Source organism: Vombatus ursinus, unplaced genomic scaffold (genome assembly GCF_900497805.2).
Source record: "Vombatus ursinus unplaced genomic scaffold, bare-nosed wombat genome assembly UNPS02004571.1, whole genome shotgun sequence".
Lineage (NCBI taxonomy): Eukaryota > Metazoa > Chordata > Mammalia > Diprotodontia > Vombatidae > Vombatus > Vombatus ursinus.
Window position 1 is genome coordinate 252,185 of NW_020944349.1, and position 15,441 is coordinate 267,625.

A 15,441-nucleotide genomic window follows, 5' to 3' on the forward strand; every position below is an offset into this window, starting at 1 on the left:
CTTTGCTCTTTGACTCTGGTCCCTCTTCTGATCTTTGGGCCCAATGATCTCTCCTCCTCCCTTGAAACTCTATCACAAATGCTTACATCCCTGTTATATAGATGAGGACGCTGAGGCCTGAGAGATGAAATGACAGACTAAGTTAGGCAGTTTATCAGTGACAGAGCCAGGGCTAAAAGGCAGGTCCCCAGACTCCCAGGCCAGTGCTCTTTCCGTGAAAACATGATGACATGAAAACATGACCTTCTGTCCAACCTCAGAATGTATGCTTGCCCACCATTTCAGGTTTTTCTGACAGGGTCTTTGCTCAGTGAGGGAGGAGTGATCCCAATTTCAGGAGGGGGCAGACCCAAAAGCAGTTGACACAGGGCTCTCTCTTGAGATACTAGGGAATTAGTGAAAGAAGAAGATGTGAGAAGGCACCAAGTGAGATACGGGAAGGGATGCTAGCCTGGCAGGGCGTGAAAAGAACAACAAGTGATTAAGCAGGTTCTTGTGTCTATTGTGGTTCATTCCCTCCCTACCCTCACACCTAACTCCCTTCCCACCTCGGTAAGGGGGGGTTGAGTCACCAGAAATAGAAGAATCTTCCCAGATCTCCAACCACCTCCCCCTGGGTCCTACTCCAAGGTAGAGATGTAGAAGGGCTGAGGTTCCCAGCCACCTTACCATGGCACTTCAGACAGATGGAGATCTTTTGGATAGGCAGCTGTTGGGTGGGTCAGGCACCAGACAAGAGCATTGGCTGGCAAACTGGCAAAGAGGATTGGCCGGAGTCAGCCCATCAAAGATGTGTTTGATTCCAGTTCTGTCACATACTACCCCTGTGACCTTGAACAAATCTCTAGGCCTAAAGGAAGGGACCTAGACTAGATGATCACTAAGGTCTTTTCCAGGTTCAAATGTAGGCTGTATGACCTTTGACCCACTGATTGAGAAATACTCAGCTGAGCTATAGTAACAGGAGGCAAGTTATTTGGCCAGAGGCCTAGAGGCACAAGTAGAACAGGGGTTCTTAACCTGGGGTCCATGGACCTAACCTAATCAGAAGGGGCCTTTGGTTAGATTTCATGGGATCCATGACCCTGAAGGGGAAAAAAATGACACCATTATTTTCACTAACCTTTGCTTCCCTATTGCAATCCTATGCACTTGTAATATATGAATTTTAAAACCATATTCTGAGGAGGGGGGCCCTAGGCTTTCCCCCCAGCCTACCTGTCCACAACACCAGAAGGGTGAAGAAGTCTGGTGGAAGTGGAATGGGCAGCTTTAGGAGGGGATGGGTGAGCTAAAGCTGGCTGTGCCCTTCTTGGCAATATTGCAGAGAGAATTCTTGGGCAAGTGGAGGTCCCTGCCAACAGGGCTACTAGGGTAGGCCCTGAAGCAAACTCCCAAGATCCTGACTGTATCTGACTCTTTAGCAAGGTCAGGCACTGCCCAGCAGGGTCAGACTGATGCTAACGTGAGAGGAGACAATTGTAGATGTGGTCCAGAGGGACACAACCTGAAAGAAAGGGCTCGCTTAACCGGACTCCCAGAAAGGGATTTGCAAAGGCCGCAGCCCATTCCTGAATTGACCAGGTCAACTATAATTGATAAACAGACCATAGACCAATGAATTTTCTCTACAGAAGGGAAGCCAACTGAGATCGGACCATGGCATGTGAAGCAGGGGAGTTCCCCAAAGTTTGATAAAGATGAAGAGAGCTCAGCAACCTGCCGGGGTATGGGGAGGGAGGGCTTGTTAGGAGATATTGCAAAGACCTTATAGTCAGGCTATTCTCCTCTGTAAGGTTTTAAGTGCCAGGCTGTGGGTGCTGTGTGGCACAGGACTTGAGAATGGAGAGAGGGCTTTGAAGAGCATGGAGAGGAGGGGTGTGGTCCAGCATATTCATGAGGGCAGGACTTCTGGCTGGGGAGAATAGCATCAATGTGTGGGGGGCCCTGGTGAAAATGGCAGGTTTTCAGGACCTGGGTGGCCAGAGAAATTCAATTGAAGGACATTAGCAACTTTGTGCCAGGCACTATGCTAAGTGCTGGAGATAAAAAGACAACCCCCAAATAGCTCTTGCCCTCAGGAGTTTCCATTCTACTGAGGGGGAAACACACCATATCCACAAGCTTACTTGAGGGCCAGAGCACTAAGAGGTGGAAGGAGGGGGTGCTTGAGGTGAGCTCTGAAGGGAGGCAGAGGTGAGAGGGCAGCATTCCAGGAATGGGCGTCCAGCCTGTGCTAAGGCAGCACCATGGGAGATGGATAGGCTGGTGTGGGGAGCCCTGGGAAGGCCGCTTAGGCTGGACCAGATAGTGCATGGAAAGGACTAACAGATGATCTGGCAGGAAACATAGATTGAAGTCACATTGTGGAGGTCCTTAAATGTCAAACTTGTGTTTTCTCCTGGAGGTGATGAGGAGCCCCTGAAACTTCTTCAATGAGGGAAGGCTATGTTTGACCTCAGTTTTAGAGTTTGGGTTTGGGACTAGTAGGACACAAGGTTACCTAGGGAGAGCAGGGTCAGATTATGATGGCCCTGAAAGTCAGGTAGAATATCAGAGTCTTTCTTGCAGGGAAAACCCCATGTGATGGGTTTTGAGAAGGAAGGGGTTGACCTAATGAATTGGGTATTTGGGAAAGACTCATCTGTCAACAGAATATAAAATAGACCAGAGAGGAGAAGAAAGTGAAGGTATCAAGGCCGTAGGGGAAGCAAGGTTGAGCTAATAATAGTCAGGCTAGAGTGGCCCCAAGAAGGTAACCAGAGTCGGTGAGGAGGATCATTCAAAGGCTGGCAGCAGCTAAAAAGAGCCCAGACAACAGGCTAAACTGGTAGAAATCGGGAAAGACAAAGAGGAGACTGGTTTGGGGGAAGATCATGAGCTGATGGTGAGAGAGGTACAGGATGGGAGCTCCAAGGCAGCCAGGGGCTAAGTGATGGCTCGGGAGGCACTCACAGAGAGCAGGTAGCCAAGCTTCAAGGGCCGTGACGGATCCTTGGGGAATGCCACGACTGGAGGAGAGGAGTCAATGAAACCATCATGGCACCTGGGATTGAGGGCTGGAGAGGAGCTCAGAGGCCACTGAGCCCTAGCCTCTCATTTGACTGCTTGGGGGGTTTGCCCAGGGTCACACCAATTCACAGGGTCATGTTATAGAAGCCAAAGGAGGACTGAATCATCGGTGGGGGCAAAAGTTAGGAAAGCTCAAGGAAAAATGAGAACCTAACTGAGAAAAAAAGAGCCATGGATGGCTCAAGGAAGTCATTGATGGCCTACTAAATGCGGGAAGTCATTGCCGCCCAGTGCTAAGCACTTGCATGATAGGGCTTGGCCTCCTGAGGAATCAGGATCCTTTTATCCCGAGCCACAATCCCCTCTCCTGGCCAGCCCTGGGGATGACTGGCCACCTTCCATCCTCTCCCCCGAGATGGCAGGTCGAGCTAAACAGCTTTTTCATTTCCAGAGCTCAACATTCTGGGCCATTCATTGCCATGGCCCTGGCACCAGTGTGCCGCCATTCTCTTTTCTGTGTTCTCTCCCCCCATCGGAATGGGAGATTCTTAAAGGCCAGGATCAGCATCTTGGCCTTCCTTTGCCCTCCATGGTGCTTGGCATGTGATCGGTGCTCACTAAATGCTTTAGCAATCTGTGGGACAAGAAATGGATTTTGGTGGGAGCCCAGCTGGGAGCTTCCAAATCAGAAGAGCCCTCATAGCTGCATTTTAGGCAGCTGGGGCACCTCAACCCTGGGAAGGCCCCCAGCTCACAAGGTCTCTTTGCTGTGTGGATGTCACGGGTTTTGCTGACCGAGATGCAGTGAAGGAGAAGATTTAACTGCAGTGAGTGAGCTGTTGCTGGTCCTTTGGGCCCTCCTGGTGTGTGGAGTTAGCTCTTCAGTAGGGTGGGTAGCCCCATCCACAGCAGGTCTTGATAGGATAACGTCAGCAGCCAGGGCAGCCAAGCAGAGATTTCCTTATAAACTTCTGAAGACCTGTTACCTGATTTTGGCTTTGATGGTCTCTGACTCAAACTGCGTCCTCCTCTCTGGGCCTCAATTCCCCTTGCCCTGGGGTTGGACTAGACATCCTCTGAGGGACCCTCCTGCTCTAACTCTGAGGCCCTCTGACCTTTGCCAGGAGCTATTCTCTGGCTACCCCCTGGCAGTGCCAGCACCCAGGCTTGGCATCTCAGGGTTGTACCCCATGGCCCATCCCTTTCTGGTGAATTATAGTTAGCCAGCATGGTAGTGGGTATTACTGAGTGTCCCCTGCTAAGCAGGGACACCCTGAAAACAAACTCAGCTCAAAGGGGGCACCTCTAGCAGTGGCAGGGACAGGCAGCATCCCTTGGTGGTGTCCCTCCAATCAGGGGTTATTTATAATAGTAACTGTTCCCATTTCTCCAGGCTTAAAGGTACACACACGTGTGGATTCGACTGTGCACACACACACAGAGCAGGGGCACACTACAACACACTACAAGTGAGGACTTATTCTGGGGAAGGGGCCTCATGGGATGCAGAGAAACAGATGATTGAAAAGGAAAGTGGGCTGTCCAGAGAGGGCAAGCTAGCTGAAGACGAGTCAGGTCCTCACTCCATTGGCATCCTCGTGATGTCAGGAGCACGGAGGAAGGCCAGTAACCTGTTGGGTGGACTCTCTGGGGCCAACTTATGGGAGGTTATGGACGTGTCCAGGTGGGCCAGCTATGGATGGGCCTTGATCTCTATCTATGGAGGGAACACCCAAACGGGTCATGGGTCCTTTGGAATGTTAAGGACTGTGTGAGGCAGGAAGTCCAAGTGTTATTATCGGGTGTCTTGCTCCAGGCCACATAGTCAGGAGGTTTCAAAGCTAGGGTCTAGGAGGGCAGGAATCCCCAGCAGGTACACCCAGGCTCAAGGGAGACAATGTGTGTAAAGTGCATGGCAGCCTTTATTCATCCTCCCACCTGAGCATCTCACAGAGAAGCACACAGTCTCGTTTAAGGTCGTAGGTCTCCAAGGGCTGGCTAATTCACAGAAGATGAGTTTGTGAAGAACGAAGGAAGCAGGTGCATCTTTGCCTACATCCAATTTAAACTGCTTGCAGACTCATAGTCACTTTGACTTTTTCTCTTGTGGCATGGGAAAGTTTCAGTAGTGGTAGGTGTGATCTGGACATATGGCCTTTCAGATCACCCCTAAGGGGCTGGGGTCCAGGGAAATCACTAAAACAATGCAGTCTGGGAGAATCACATGCCTCCCCCCAAAGAGACGACCTTTTACAGTATACTTCTGGGGCCACCCTGAAGAGGGTAAGAAATTCTAGATGGGCAGAGAACGGCCTGGGAATAGGGGCCACGGAGGGAGGGCTGGGCTCTGCCATGGTGACAGGGGACAATTTATGCGCTGATGAGGTCTGCAAACCTCAGATATTCTTCTTAGTACCAGGCAGATACTCTCTTCCCAGATTCCTCCCTCCTCTTTCACTGACCAGTCATCAGTAGGTATGTACCAGGGTCCCCCCTACCCTCTCCCATACTGAATTATCTGGAACTCTCTAGAGCATCAAATCCCTCCCCAGGCTCCTGGGCTCCTCCCTAATAGGGCTATAACTAGTGAGCGATTTTGGTGCCAGAGGCAAGCAACATGGAATAGTACCTCTAATCAACCTTTTGAGAGAAATTCATTTGTGGGAGGGAAATATGCTGGGGCACAAAGCCCCCTGGGGGGTACTACCCCAAAATAGAGAGACAAAGACTCCTGCACTGAGGCCTTGGGATTCCCTGCAACTGCTTCTGAGGAGATCATGATGGGGGCAGTTGGTGGGGGGAAAGAATTGTCTCGGGTGCAGCTAGTGAGGGGAGGTGTTATGTCAACTGGTAGCTTCTGATTTTTAACTAATTATTCTTGTACAATTGTTTCTATGCTATCAAAGCAGAGTAAGAGCTATCATCAGCCTCTCAATTTGGGTGTCCTAGGACAAAGGCCCCGGTGCCACAGTCTAGTTATGGCTTTGTATTCCCAACAGCTGGAAGCTGTCTATTTCAGGACAGAGCCCTACGTGGAAGGAGGCCTGAGGGCTTTCTCCAGCAGCAGGGTTCAGACTGGGGTGCACAGGGGCAAAGTTAATGGGCGTGACTGCCCCCCTCTTCTGAAAGCTTGGGAAAAGGCATGTCTCATACAGTGAAGCAAAGCAAGGAGATGTTGAAAGTCCCCAAATGAAGTGGGGGTGAGGCGGGGTAGGAGGGCTCAGGGGGCCTCTGGCGCTTCTCTAGCCTCAGCATCCATGGCTTCAGGATTCCAACTGAGGCTTTGAGCAGAAGCCATTCCTGTCAAGAAAACGCAGAGAGTAAGCTAGACCCTAGGAAGCCTCAGCCCTTAGAAGCCCAGAACTATCTAAGCTGTCCCCTCATTCTCTGCAATAGCCTCCAAACACGTCTTCCTTTTCTCCAAGCTGATCTTCCATGCTGCTGACAGAATGATTTGCCATCAGTTACATTACCCCTCTGCTCAGACATCTTATCAGCTGAGCAAAGGTCAATCTCTTGTCCAGACGCTTAAAGGATCTGAGCTGAAAGGGACCATGGAGGTCATTTAGTCCAGCCCTCTCCCTTTGAAACCCAGAGAGGAAAAGTGATTTGTTCAAGATCGTATAGGACTTGAACCCAGCTCCTCTGACTCTAGGGCACTGTCCAGTCTTATCTCTGGAAAGTCCCTGCACATATTCTATGCTTTAGCCAAACTGGATCACTCTCTGTCCCCCTCAAACACTTCCTGGAATTTCTTGGGGGGGGGTCTGCAATAGCCTTTCTTCTTCTCTCTTCTTCCTCACTCTGCTTGAAGTCTCTGCTTGAAGCTCTCTCGTGACGAGGAAACCCACCACTTCCCACAGTTGCCTGTCCCACTTTGGGACAGCTCTCAGGGACAACTGACGCTCATTGCCCCTAGCACTGCCCACTGTGTGCTGCAATGCCTACTTGGCAGCAGGAGCACTGTTTGGCACGATGCCTAGCAAGTTAGCATGGATCCTGTGCAAGGCTTATGTGTAAGCCTATGAAGCATCCACCAAAGCCGCCGACATGGAGACCCTGGGCTCTTGAAAGCTGGGCCAGCAAGGTCTGAGCTCCCGTGGTTTCTAATGTAGATAGGTCTGAGGCCTGCTTTCTTGTCACCCACCGTTCACTGAGGCTAGAGCCACTCACCTGCAGTATTTGCTGATGCACTCCAGGTCCCGTAAGCAATGGGCCTGGGAAGGTTTGTAGCCCAGTGATCTCCAGAATGGAGTCATCCGAGCCACCCGACGAAGTAGGGGTTGCCCCCGAGAACCAGCCCCAATCAAAGTATCCATCTCAGCCTCAGGTTCAGAGGCCTCTTTGTCCCTCATAGGGCTCGACACAACCTGTAATCACAAGGCAGAGACATCTATCGCTGTAACAATGGTCCCAACAGGGTATGTGTTGCAAAAATGGCTTTGGTCTCATTTTAGAACAAAATTAGAATAAAAAGTTAGAAAAGAACTAAGCTGGCTTTCTAACAAGAAAGTACTGTTTGATTCTCGAGCGCCCAAGGAAACAGATCGGAGCCTCTGTCCAATGTCCAATAGAGCGCAGCAGTTCACATTTCCCAGCAGTGGAATAGGGTCCTGTGGACATCGCGCTGAGCTGGAAGACGGTGCTCTCTCCGCTGCTTTCTTGCTGTGTGATTTCCTTCCTGTGGGTCCTGATAGCGGCTGGAATCCGTGCTGACAGTCATGACTGTAGGATTGTCTAATGGATGGAGAGAAGTTTTATGTGTCTGTCTGTCAAAGCCAAAATTTGGGTGGGGTGACTGGGTCTTCGCCTCAGGGCGCAGAAATGCAGAGGGCCCGACCAGCACAACTGAGCTCTGTACTTGGTGAGCTAGAAGAGTTAGTTAAATTAGGCAGCCACACTCCAGGTGAATTCCTCCTGCTTGCCTCACCTGCCACCTGCCAGGCCCCCCCCCCAGTAGACTTAGGGAATCCTCCAGTCTCTGTCGCTCCCACCGCAGGGACCGCAGCCTGGAGTCTCTGTTGCCCCTCCCCCCACTATCTGTCTAGCACAGTGGGAAAGAGACAGAGTCTGATGGAGTCCTGGGTTCAAGCTTGGTCTCTGCCACTAGCCAGGTGTGTGATGCCAGGCAAGTCATCTGTATAAAATGGCTACCTGTTGTTGTGAGGCCCGAGTGAGAACCGACAAACGTTCCCTCTGTTCCTCCCTCCGTAAAACTGTCTGCTTTCCCAATAATTTGTCTGTGTTGGTAAAACAGAAGATGACTCGAGTGTCTGCCCTGGGCCCGTCGGCTGCAGAGCCCCCGCAGTTAAGGGCTCATCCCGTGCCACTCCTGCTCACTGAGCCACTCTCTCCCAGCCCCCCGGAAAGCTTGTTCAGTATTGAAAGAGAAAAGGAAGGAAAAGGGAGGGAGAGAGGGCGTTGCCCCTGGCCGGTAGCCACCTAAGAGCTGCTGAGTCCAAAGCCTGAGGCCCCAGGGGGAGGAGACAATGGAGTCTGAGGCCTGCTCGAACTTTGCTGGGGGTAGAGATAATACATGGGAACTTGGAGAGGAATAGAAGTTGGGGATGGGGGAAGAAGGAGGAGAAAGAAGAGAAGGAGGAGGAAGAGGAAGAGGAGGAAGAGGGAGAAGAGGAGGAGGAAGAGGAGGAAGAAGGAGAAGAGGAGGAGGGGGAGGAGGAAGAGGGGAGCTTGCCTCCCACAAAGGCAAGCCAAGGAAGCCAGGGGCCCCCCTGAGAAGTGGAGCCATCCCAGAATCCAATTGGACTTCGGCGAATCTCCTTAGCCAGAGTCTGGCTCTCTGTGGAGGCCGAGCCTGGAGAAGAAAAGATTTGGTTCCATAGGTGGGGGGACAATATTCGAGTTATCTTCAGAGTTTTTCTAACACAAACAAATCGTCCTGAAAGCCAGTGGTTTCCCAGGGGGGAGGAAGCAAACAGTCCAAACCTTCAGGGCATCACCTTCAGTTTTCCCGAAAGGACGATGACAATGAGCTAGCTGACCCGCCTCAACACACCTAATTGTAACCCTAATTGTACTCACGTTGTTGCTGACTACTTGATCATTCGGAGTCCCACGAGGGAGGCATTGTATTATTCTCCCCATTTGAAAGACAGTAGACCAACCGTGTGGAGGACTGTGAGTGCGTGGGAGCATGTGTGTGAATTCTAGCTCAGTCATTCACAGGACCATAGACTTAAATGTGGAATATATCCTAGAAGCCTTGTCCGACTCACCCATTTTATGGAGGAAACTAAGGCCCCCAACAGGTCACATCCTCCTCCTGGATCTCAGTTTCCTCCTCTGTAACATGGGGTGGGGGGCAGGCCGTGGGTTGGACTAGATGCCACCGAAGGGCCTGAATCTCTGGTCCTAGGAAGCTGAGACAAAGCCACTTGCTTGAGTTATCCAGCGCCATGTCTGAGGGTGACTCTCCCTCCCTGTTTCCATTTTCGGCTAAATGTGACTGCATCGATTTATTTCATGAGGAGTGGCAGAGTTCTGGCACTCAGTCTTCGTGGTTTTTTACTTTGAGGTCTTCTTGCTGCTGCTGGTGACATTTGTGAGGGGCTCACAGGGCTTAGCAAGCCGGAGGCTCTCACTTAATGATCAGAGGACCATCCACTTAGAGCAGGAAGGACCTTGGGGGTCATCCAGGTCTATCCGCTCATTCTACAGAGAGGGGAAGGGACTGGCCCAGGGTCACACAGCAAGGAAAAGTCTGAAGCAGAAATCAAACGCAGGTCTTCTTAACTTCAAGCCCAGAGCTCATCAAGTCCCTGCTTGGTCTATCACTCCTTGTGTGACCTTGGGCACACGTCCTCTCTGTAAAATAAGGAGGTGGGCTAGGTGACTTACAGCTTGGAAATTACAATCCAAAGGTCTCCTAGGGGGGAAAGGGGAGGAGCAGGGCCTCTAGGGTGGGATTTACAGATGTCCTTCACTTACAGCTGGACTATCTGGTCAAATTGGACACCGCCACCCACCCACCTACCAGAGTCCAGATCTAACCCAGATTTTCTGACTGCAGAATCAGTGTTCTTCCCACTGCAGCAGACCATTTGCTGCCTCCCTATAACTCTCTTGGGTTGAGAGAGAAGGCTGGTTGGCCTCTTGGTGGGTGTTTTTTGTTGTTATTGTTATTCAGTCGTTTCAGTCGGGTCTGACTCTGTGACCCCATTTCCGGTTTTCTTGGCAGAGATCCTGGAGTGGTTTGCCATTTCCTTCTCCAGCTCATTATACAGATGAAGAAACTGAGGCAAAAAGGGTGAAGTGACTCATCCAGGATCACACAGCTAGAAAGTGTCTGAGGCCAGATTTGTTTGGTTCTTTTTTATTTTTTGGTTTTTTTTTTTTGGCTAGGCAATGGGGTTAAGTGACTTGCCCAAGGTCACACAGCTAGTAAGTGTTATGTGTCTGAGGCAAAAATGACTTTTTTTTTTTTTTTTGCTGAGGCAATTGGGGTTAAGTGACTTGCCCAGGGTCACACAGCTAGTGTCATGTGTCTGAGACTGGATTTGAACTCACATCCTCCTGACTCCAAGGTCAGAGCTCTTTCTACTGCACCACCTAGCTGCTCTCTGAGGCCAGATTTGAACTCATGAAGAGGAGTCTTCCTGATTCCAAGCCCAAGTGCCCTATCCACTTTGCCACCCAGCTTCCCTTGTTGGGTTTTCAGACTTCCCATTTGGGTTAGAGATTCAGGGTTTCTGACAAATCCTAAATGATTCTGGTTTGAGACTCTGCATATTTGAAGTTGAGAAACCTGCCTTCTGGTTGCACCCTCCCCTAAAATTGTATTATTAGATTGTAAGCTTCTTGAAGGTAGAGACCCAGTCCTCTACCTCTGCATCCCCCAGCGGGCCTGGAAAGGTTAGTTCACTTGCATACATTTTGAGCCAGCCCCTATAATGTGCAAGGAAGGCCCTGTGAAGGCTCCTCCACAACCATGGGCCGGCACTCAGTCATCCTCTGATGAAGGTGAAATGATTAGGAAGCCTTTAGGAGTGGTGCAAAGCTCGGCAGATGTCACCATTCTGCCAGAAAATGAGCTTGCGAGCAGCTGACATTCGGGCCCTTCCATTTACGGGCTTGTCTAGGACTTGTTGGGCTCGGAGGGAAATCAAAATACTTGGATTTCTGAACCAGAATCTTTTGCACAAAAGAAAGGTTCCTAAATTCTTTGGGAGCAGTCCAATCTGCCTCCTATAAATACATTTTCAAATAGAACCTCTCCCTCAAGGATTAGACTCTCATAAAAACAATACTCCAGGGGCAAAGCACTGACAAGTGCATTTTTTACAAGCACATTCTCTCCCTCGGGGAGATGGGAAGGGAGCCAAACTCAGGAAGCCACTTGCTTCAGCTGCCCACAGGTATCATTACTCCGACCCACCAGCTTAACCAGGACCTTTGTGAAGCCCAGGACAAGTTCTAGGAGCCAGGCCCCACCCCCACCCCTCCCCCTACTTGCCTTGTACTGCTCCGACCTGACAACTGGTCTCCCCCAGCCCCATTGTCCACTAAAGAGAGAGATCTGCCAGATGTGCGGCACAGACAACTCATGGCCAGCCTGCAGTTGCTGCCCCACCATATCCTTGTTCATTTGGCTGGCACTTTGGTGGTATAATGACTGTATTCTTGAAAATGAAAGGCAGAGGAGCTGGCCCTGGAGGCAGGGAGCCCTGGGTTCCAGCTTGGCCTCTGATGGGCACATCCTAACATGGCAGACCGTGGCCAAGCGATTTTCCCTCTCAGTGGCCCTGCTCACTCTAAGACTAGACATTGGGAAACAGAGGCTCATCTCTCTGTATCAGTGGAGAGAGGTTCATTGGGAGTTACCCACACTGAAGAAATACCAGGGCCAGACCAAAAAAAGATCCCAATAATAGTAATTGTTTGGCCTAACGTCTTGCTTTAGGGCTTGCAAAACACATCTTGTGGGTAACACACGAGACCCCTGTTCTCCAGACAAAAAACCTGAGGCTCTGAGAGAGCAAATAACCTGCCCAGAGACATTGACCTAGTTAGTATTTAAGGTGGGATTTGAACCCAGCTCTCCTGACTCCAAACCCAGCTGCAGCATGCTGCTTTACTGGTGTGTAAATTGTAAAAATTAAAAATGAATGTAAATATTCATTTGGAGACTTCTGGATGTGAAAATGCCACGGGTCCTTTAAGAGAAATACTCATCAGTGCCTTGTGGGGGGGTGGGCTTCTGCTTGGCTGGAACTCTTGGGTCCTCAGTTTCCTCTTCTGCAAAATGAGGGGGAAAGTTAGCCTCACAATTCTAAGGATCCTCCTGCCATCCTGTTGCCCTAAGTTTTCCTTTCTGGACCTAGTTTCCTTCCCTGGAAAGTGGGGCTGGGGATATAGAACTTGATGACCTCGAAGGTCCCTAGCAGCCCTGCCATTCTCTGATTCCCCTAAATCAGACCCACCTGCTGAAAATGCAGAAGTAGGAACAGCACCGAGACCGTGAAGAGCAGTCCCTTCATGGCCAGACCTTGCAGGCTGGATCACTGCTGATGCCACGGCCTCTGCTGTCACTGTCTGTGGTCCCTGGCCGGCTCCTTCTCCTTCATATAGGCAGCTTGGCCCAGCCCCCCACTGGCTTGCAGGACGTGTTCAAATATTTGAGACGTGGCTGGTGTTGGGCAATTGTTCACCCCTGCCCTTCTACCAGTCTCTCTTCACCTCTCATTCCTTTCCCCAGCCCTCGTGCCTCAGTGATATCGACCAGGCTCCAGGTTGGCCTTCTGATTGCTGAGTTAGGAACAGTGAGGTGGGAGCCTGGGTTAACATCCACTCTGGAGGCAAAGACCCTCACTAGCTAGCATAGCATGGCATAGGGGCTTGTGGGATTGGCTTTTGCCACTGTCTGTTCCATGACTCAGAATATTCTTGTTTCTTGACGAACCCTAGTATTCCTGCAATTGCCTTTGTGTGACCCATGACCCCACACCCCACTCTCTGGGTTTTCATTGACATGATGCAATCTTGGGAGCTTCTCAAAAACCACCCTCCTTTAGTTCACCTACCCCCCCCCCCGCCCCAGTTGCCACAGAGGAGCCTCAGAATTCAGCTCATTTTGCTCAAACACAGGCTTCCCATGAGAATATTAGATTAGATGCCATTCTGTTTTACTCTCCAGAAATAGGCCAGAGGACCTTGGCTCCCACGAAAGCCAGATTGCTTTTATTTCACCCCCACAGGCAATGAAAATTACACCAGATGCCCATTAACACTGGAGTTATCCATCTCTCCATCTCGTCTCCATGAGTCCTGTCTTCCCCACAGTGACCTATGTCATTCCAGATTCATAACCCTTTATGGTTCCAACTGCCCATAGAAATGAATTGGGGGTTTCTAGAGTCAACCTGTGGGGAGTCCTGCCCCAATCTCCTCTTAACGGCCTAGCAGGCCCAAGTTTGATCCCCCACATCCTTGCTGCTCCTCTAGCTCCAGGCCACCCATCGTTCCTCTCCTCTCTTCTAGTTCAGCCCTCTTTGGGACCATGTGGTCCCTTCTTTTCTGCCCCCTTGAAACTCTGTCTAGCTCCAATCTGTGAGCTTGGTCTTCTCTACAAGGTTGGATTTAGGAACTCAACACTATCCCAAACTCCCTCTTCCTGGGCCCCATAGATCCCTGCCACAAACCCCCTCATTTCCCTGGTTTCAAACCTTCAAAATCCTCTACATCTTCACCCAGGCCTGGAGTTGGGATGACTCAAGTTCCAATCTGCCCTCAGACCCTTCCTAGTTGTGTGTCCCTAGACAAGTCATTTAACCCCTCTATATCTTCACCCACCCCCTCCTCCTTTGCTCCAGTCTCTGAGAAACAGGTGGCTTTTCTCCTTGCCAAGGCTCCTCTACTTGTGCCCGAGATCCCCTCCCTTCCCTGGCCCCCTTTTCTTCTCTTTATATTGTCTTCCTTGGTGAGCTCATGTGCACTCATGAGTTTCACTGTCATCTCTATGCATGACATAGATAACTCCCAAATCTGTGCATCCAATTCCTGCCACCTGCCTACTGGACAACACCGTTTGGATGGCTCAACATGCCCAACGTGGAATTCATGGCCTCTACTCCATGCCCTCTCCCCCCCAAATCCCCCATTTCATCCCCCTTCCAAATCCGTCTCTGTTGAGGGCATCACCACCCCAGTCACCCAGGTTTGTAACTTACAGATGAGGAAACTGAGACCCAAAGGAGCCAAGTGATTTGCCCAAGTGCATACAGGTGCTAAGTGGCCAAACTAGGATCTGAACCCAGGTCTTTGGACTTTAAATCCAGCATTATTTTCATTACCCCACACTATCTTTGCACCTGAAAGGAAGGAGGTACATTTTCTCATCTTTTCTTGAGGCCCAAGATTGGGCATTACAAGTCTTCATTTTGGGTTTCGTTTCTAATAGCTGTCAGTGTGCAGACTGCTTGCCAGGTTCTGTTCCCTTCCCTCTGAATCCGTTCAGAGGAGTTTTCTCCTCTTTCCTGTTCACAAGACTACCCCCACTGCTTTCCCATTTCCTTCATTAACAGGCATCCACTGGGCTTCCAGGTTTCTGGTGCGACAAAGTCTCAGGCCAGCCTGGAATACACTGGCTCGGCTGTGCCTTTAGAGGCACAGGGAACAGATAAGCCCGAAGGGACCTCTGAGGTCGAGTTCAATCCCCTTCTGTTACACGAGGACACTGTGGCTCAGATCACATGGTTGCTAGTAAGGGGGCAGGCAGCATTTGAACCCAGTTCTCCATGGTTCAAAAGCTAACACTAGGACATGCTTTCCTCAATCTCAGTTCCTTGAGGGCAAGGACCATTTCCTTTTTGTCTTTGTATACCTGGCACATGGTAGGGTCTCATCAGACATCTGGGGATTCAAAAGACCAGGAACCTCCAGTCAATCTGTATGAGCCATTGGCTTAAACCTGAACCTGGCATTACCTCAGCCCTTCCGTGATCTGGCCATCATCCCTCACAGCCCCCCTGCCCCAGCCAAGTCAGGCCCAGTTCTTTCCTAACATGCCTGGTAGTAAGGGAGATCAATCCTACATCAGTGGCAGGGAACTTCTTTGAGGCCAGGGACCTTTTGCTTTTCACAGGTATATCACTGTGGTTGGTGCTCATCCCTGACAGCTGGACTGATCCAAATCAATTTAGATTTAGTTTCCAAATCAGAAACAAAAAGACCTCCACTTTTACTGTACCCCCAAACTGGGTAAAATTCTGCCTAGTGTGGGGAACCAGAATCACCTGAAGGAGAATGGAGGGTTGGAAGTTCCAAAGGTTAAAGGGAGGGGCAGTGGAGAAGCTGCCAAGAGATCCCTGGCTCATTCAGCTGGAAACCAAGGCCTTCCCCTCCCCGACGACGACTCCCAAGCCAAGAAAGTTCAACCTTTTCTTTAGCAAAAGTTGATTTATTGACCACAGC

The 15,441-nt window shown here is 50.5% G+C and overlaps 1 protein-coding gene across 3 annotated transcripts; it reads right to left on the minus strand.

Annotated features, from left to right (window-relative positions):
- Nucleotides 1-4,916: 4,916 nt before the first annotated feature.
- Nucleotides 4,917-12,554, minus strand: LOC114024551 (liver-expressed antimicrobial peptide 2-like). Of its 3 annotated transcripts, XM_027837591.1 has the most exons (4): nt 8,167-8,326; nt 7,519-7,749; nt 7,186-7,382; nt 4,917-6,312 (listed from the first exon to the last, which is right to left on the minus strand). In XM_027837591.1, exons 2-4 carry the CDS (start codon nt 7,633-7,635, stop codon nt 6,276-6,278), a joined length of 351 nt encoding a protein of 116 aa, XP_027693392.1. In that variant the 5' UTR covers nt 7,636-7,749; nt 8,167-8,326; the 3' UTR covers nt 4,917-6,275. The 3 variants fall into 3 exon arrangements, with proteins under 3 accessions (XP_027693392.1, XP_027693407.1, XP_027693401.1); XM_027837606.1 differs by lacking the exons at nt 7,519-7,749; nt 8,167-8,326 and adding an exon at nt 12,453-12,554; XM_027837600.1 differs by lacking the exon at nt 8,167-8,326 and having other exon boundaries at nt 7,519-7,841.
- Nucleotides 12,555-15,441: the final 2,887 nt, after the last annotated feature.

Coding starts and splice junctions, on each gene's coding strand:
- LOC114024551 (XM_027837591.1), bottom strand. CDS start 7,635: ATGTCCACAGGACCCTATTCCACTGCTGGGAAATGTGAACTGCTGCGC. Junction 7,383..7,518: donor GAATCAAACAGTACTTTCTT/GTTAGAAAGCCA, acceptor TTGTGATTACAG/GTTGTGTCGAGCCCTATGAG. Junction 6,313..7,185: donor TGCATCAGCAAATACTGCAG/GTGAGTGGCTCT, acceptor TTTTCTTGACAG/GAATGGCTTCTGCTCAAAGC.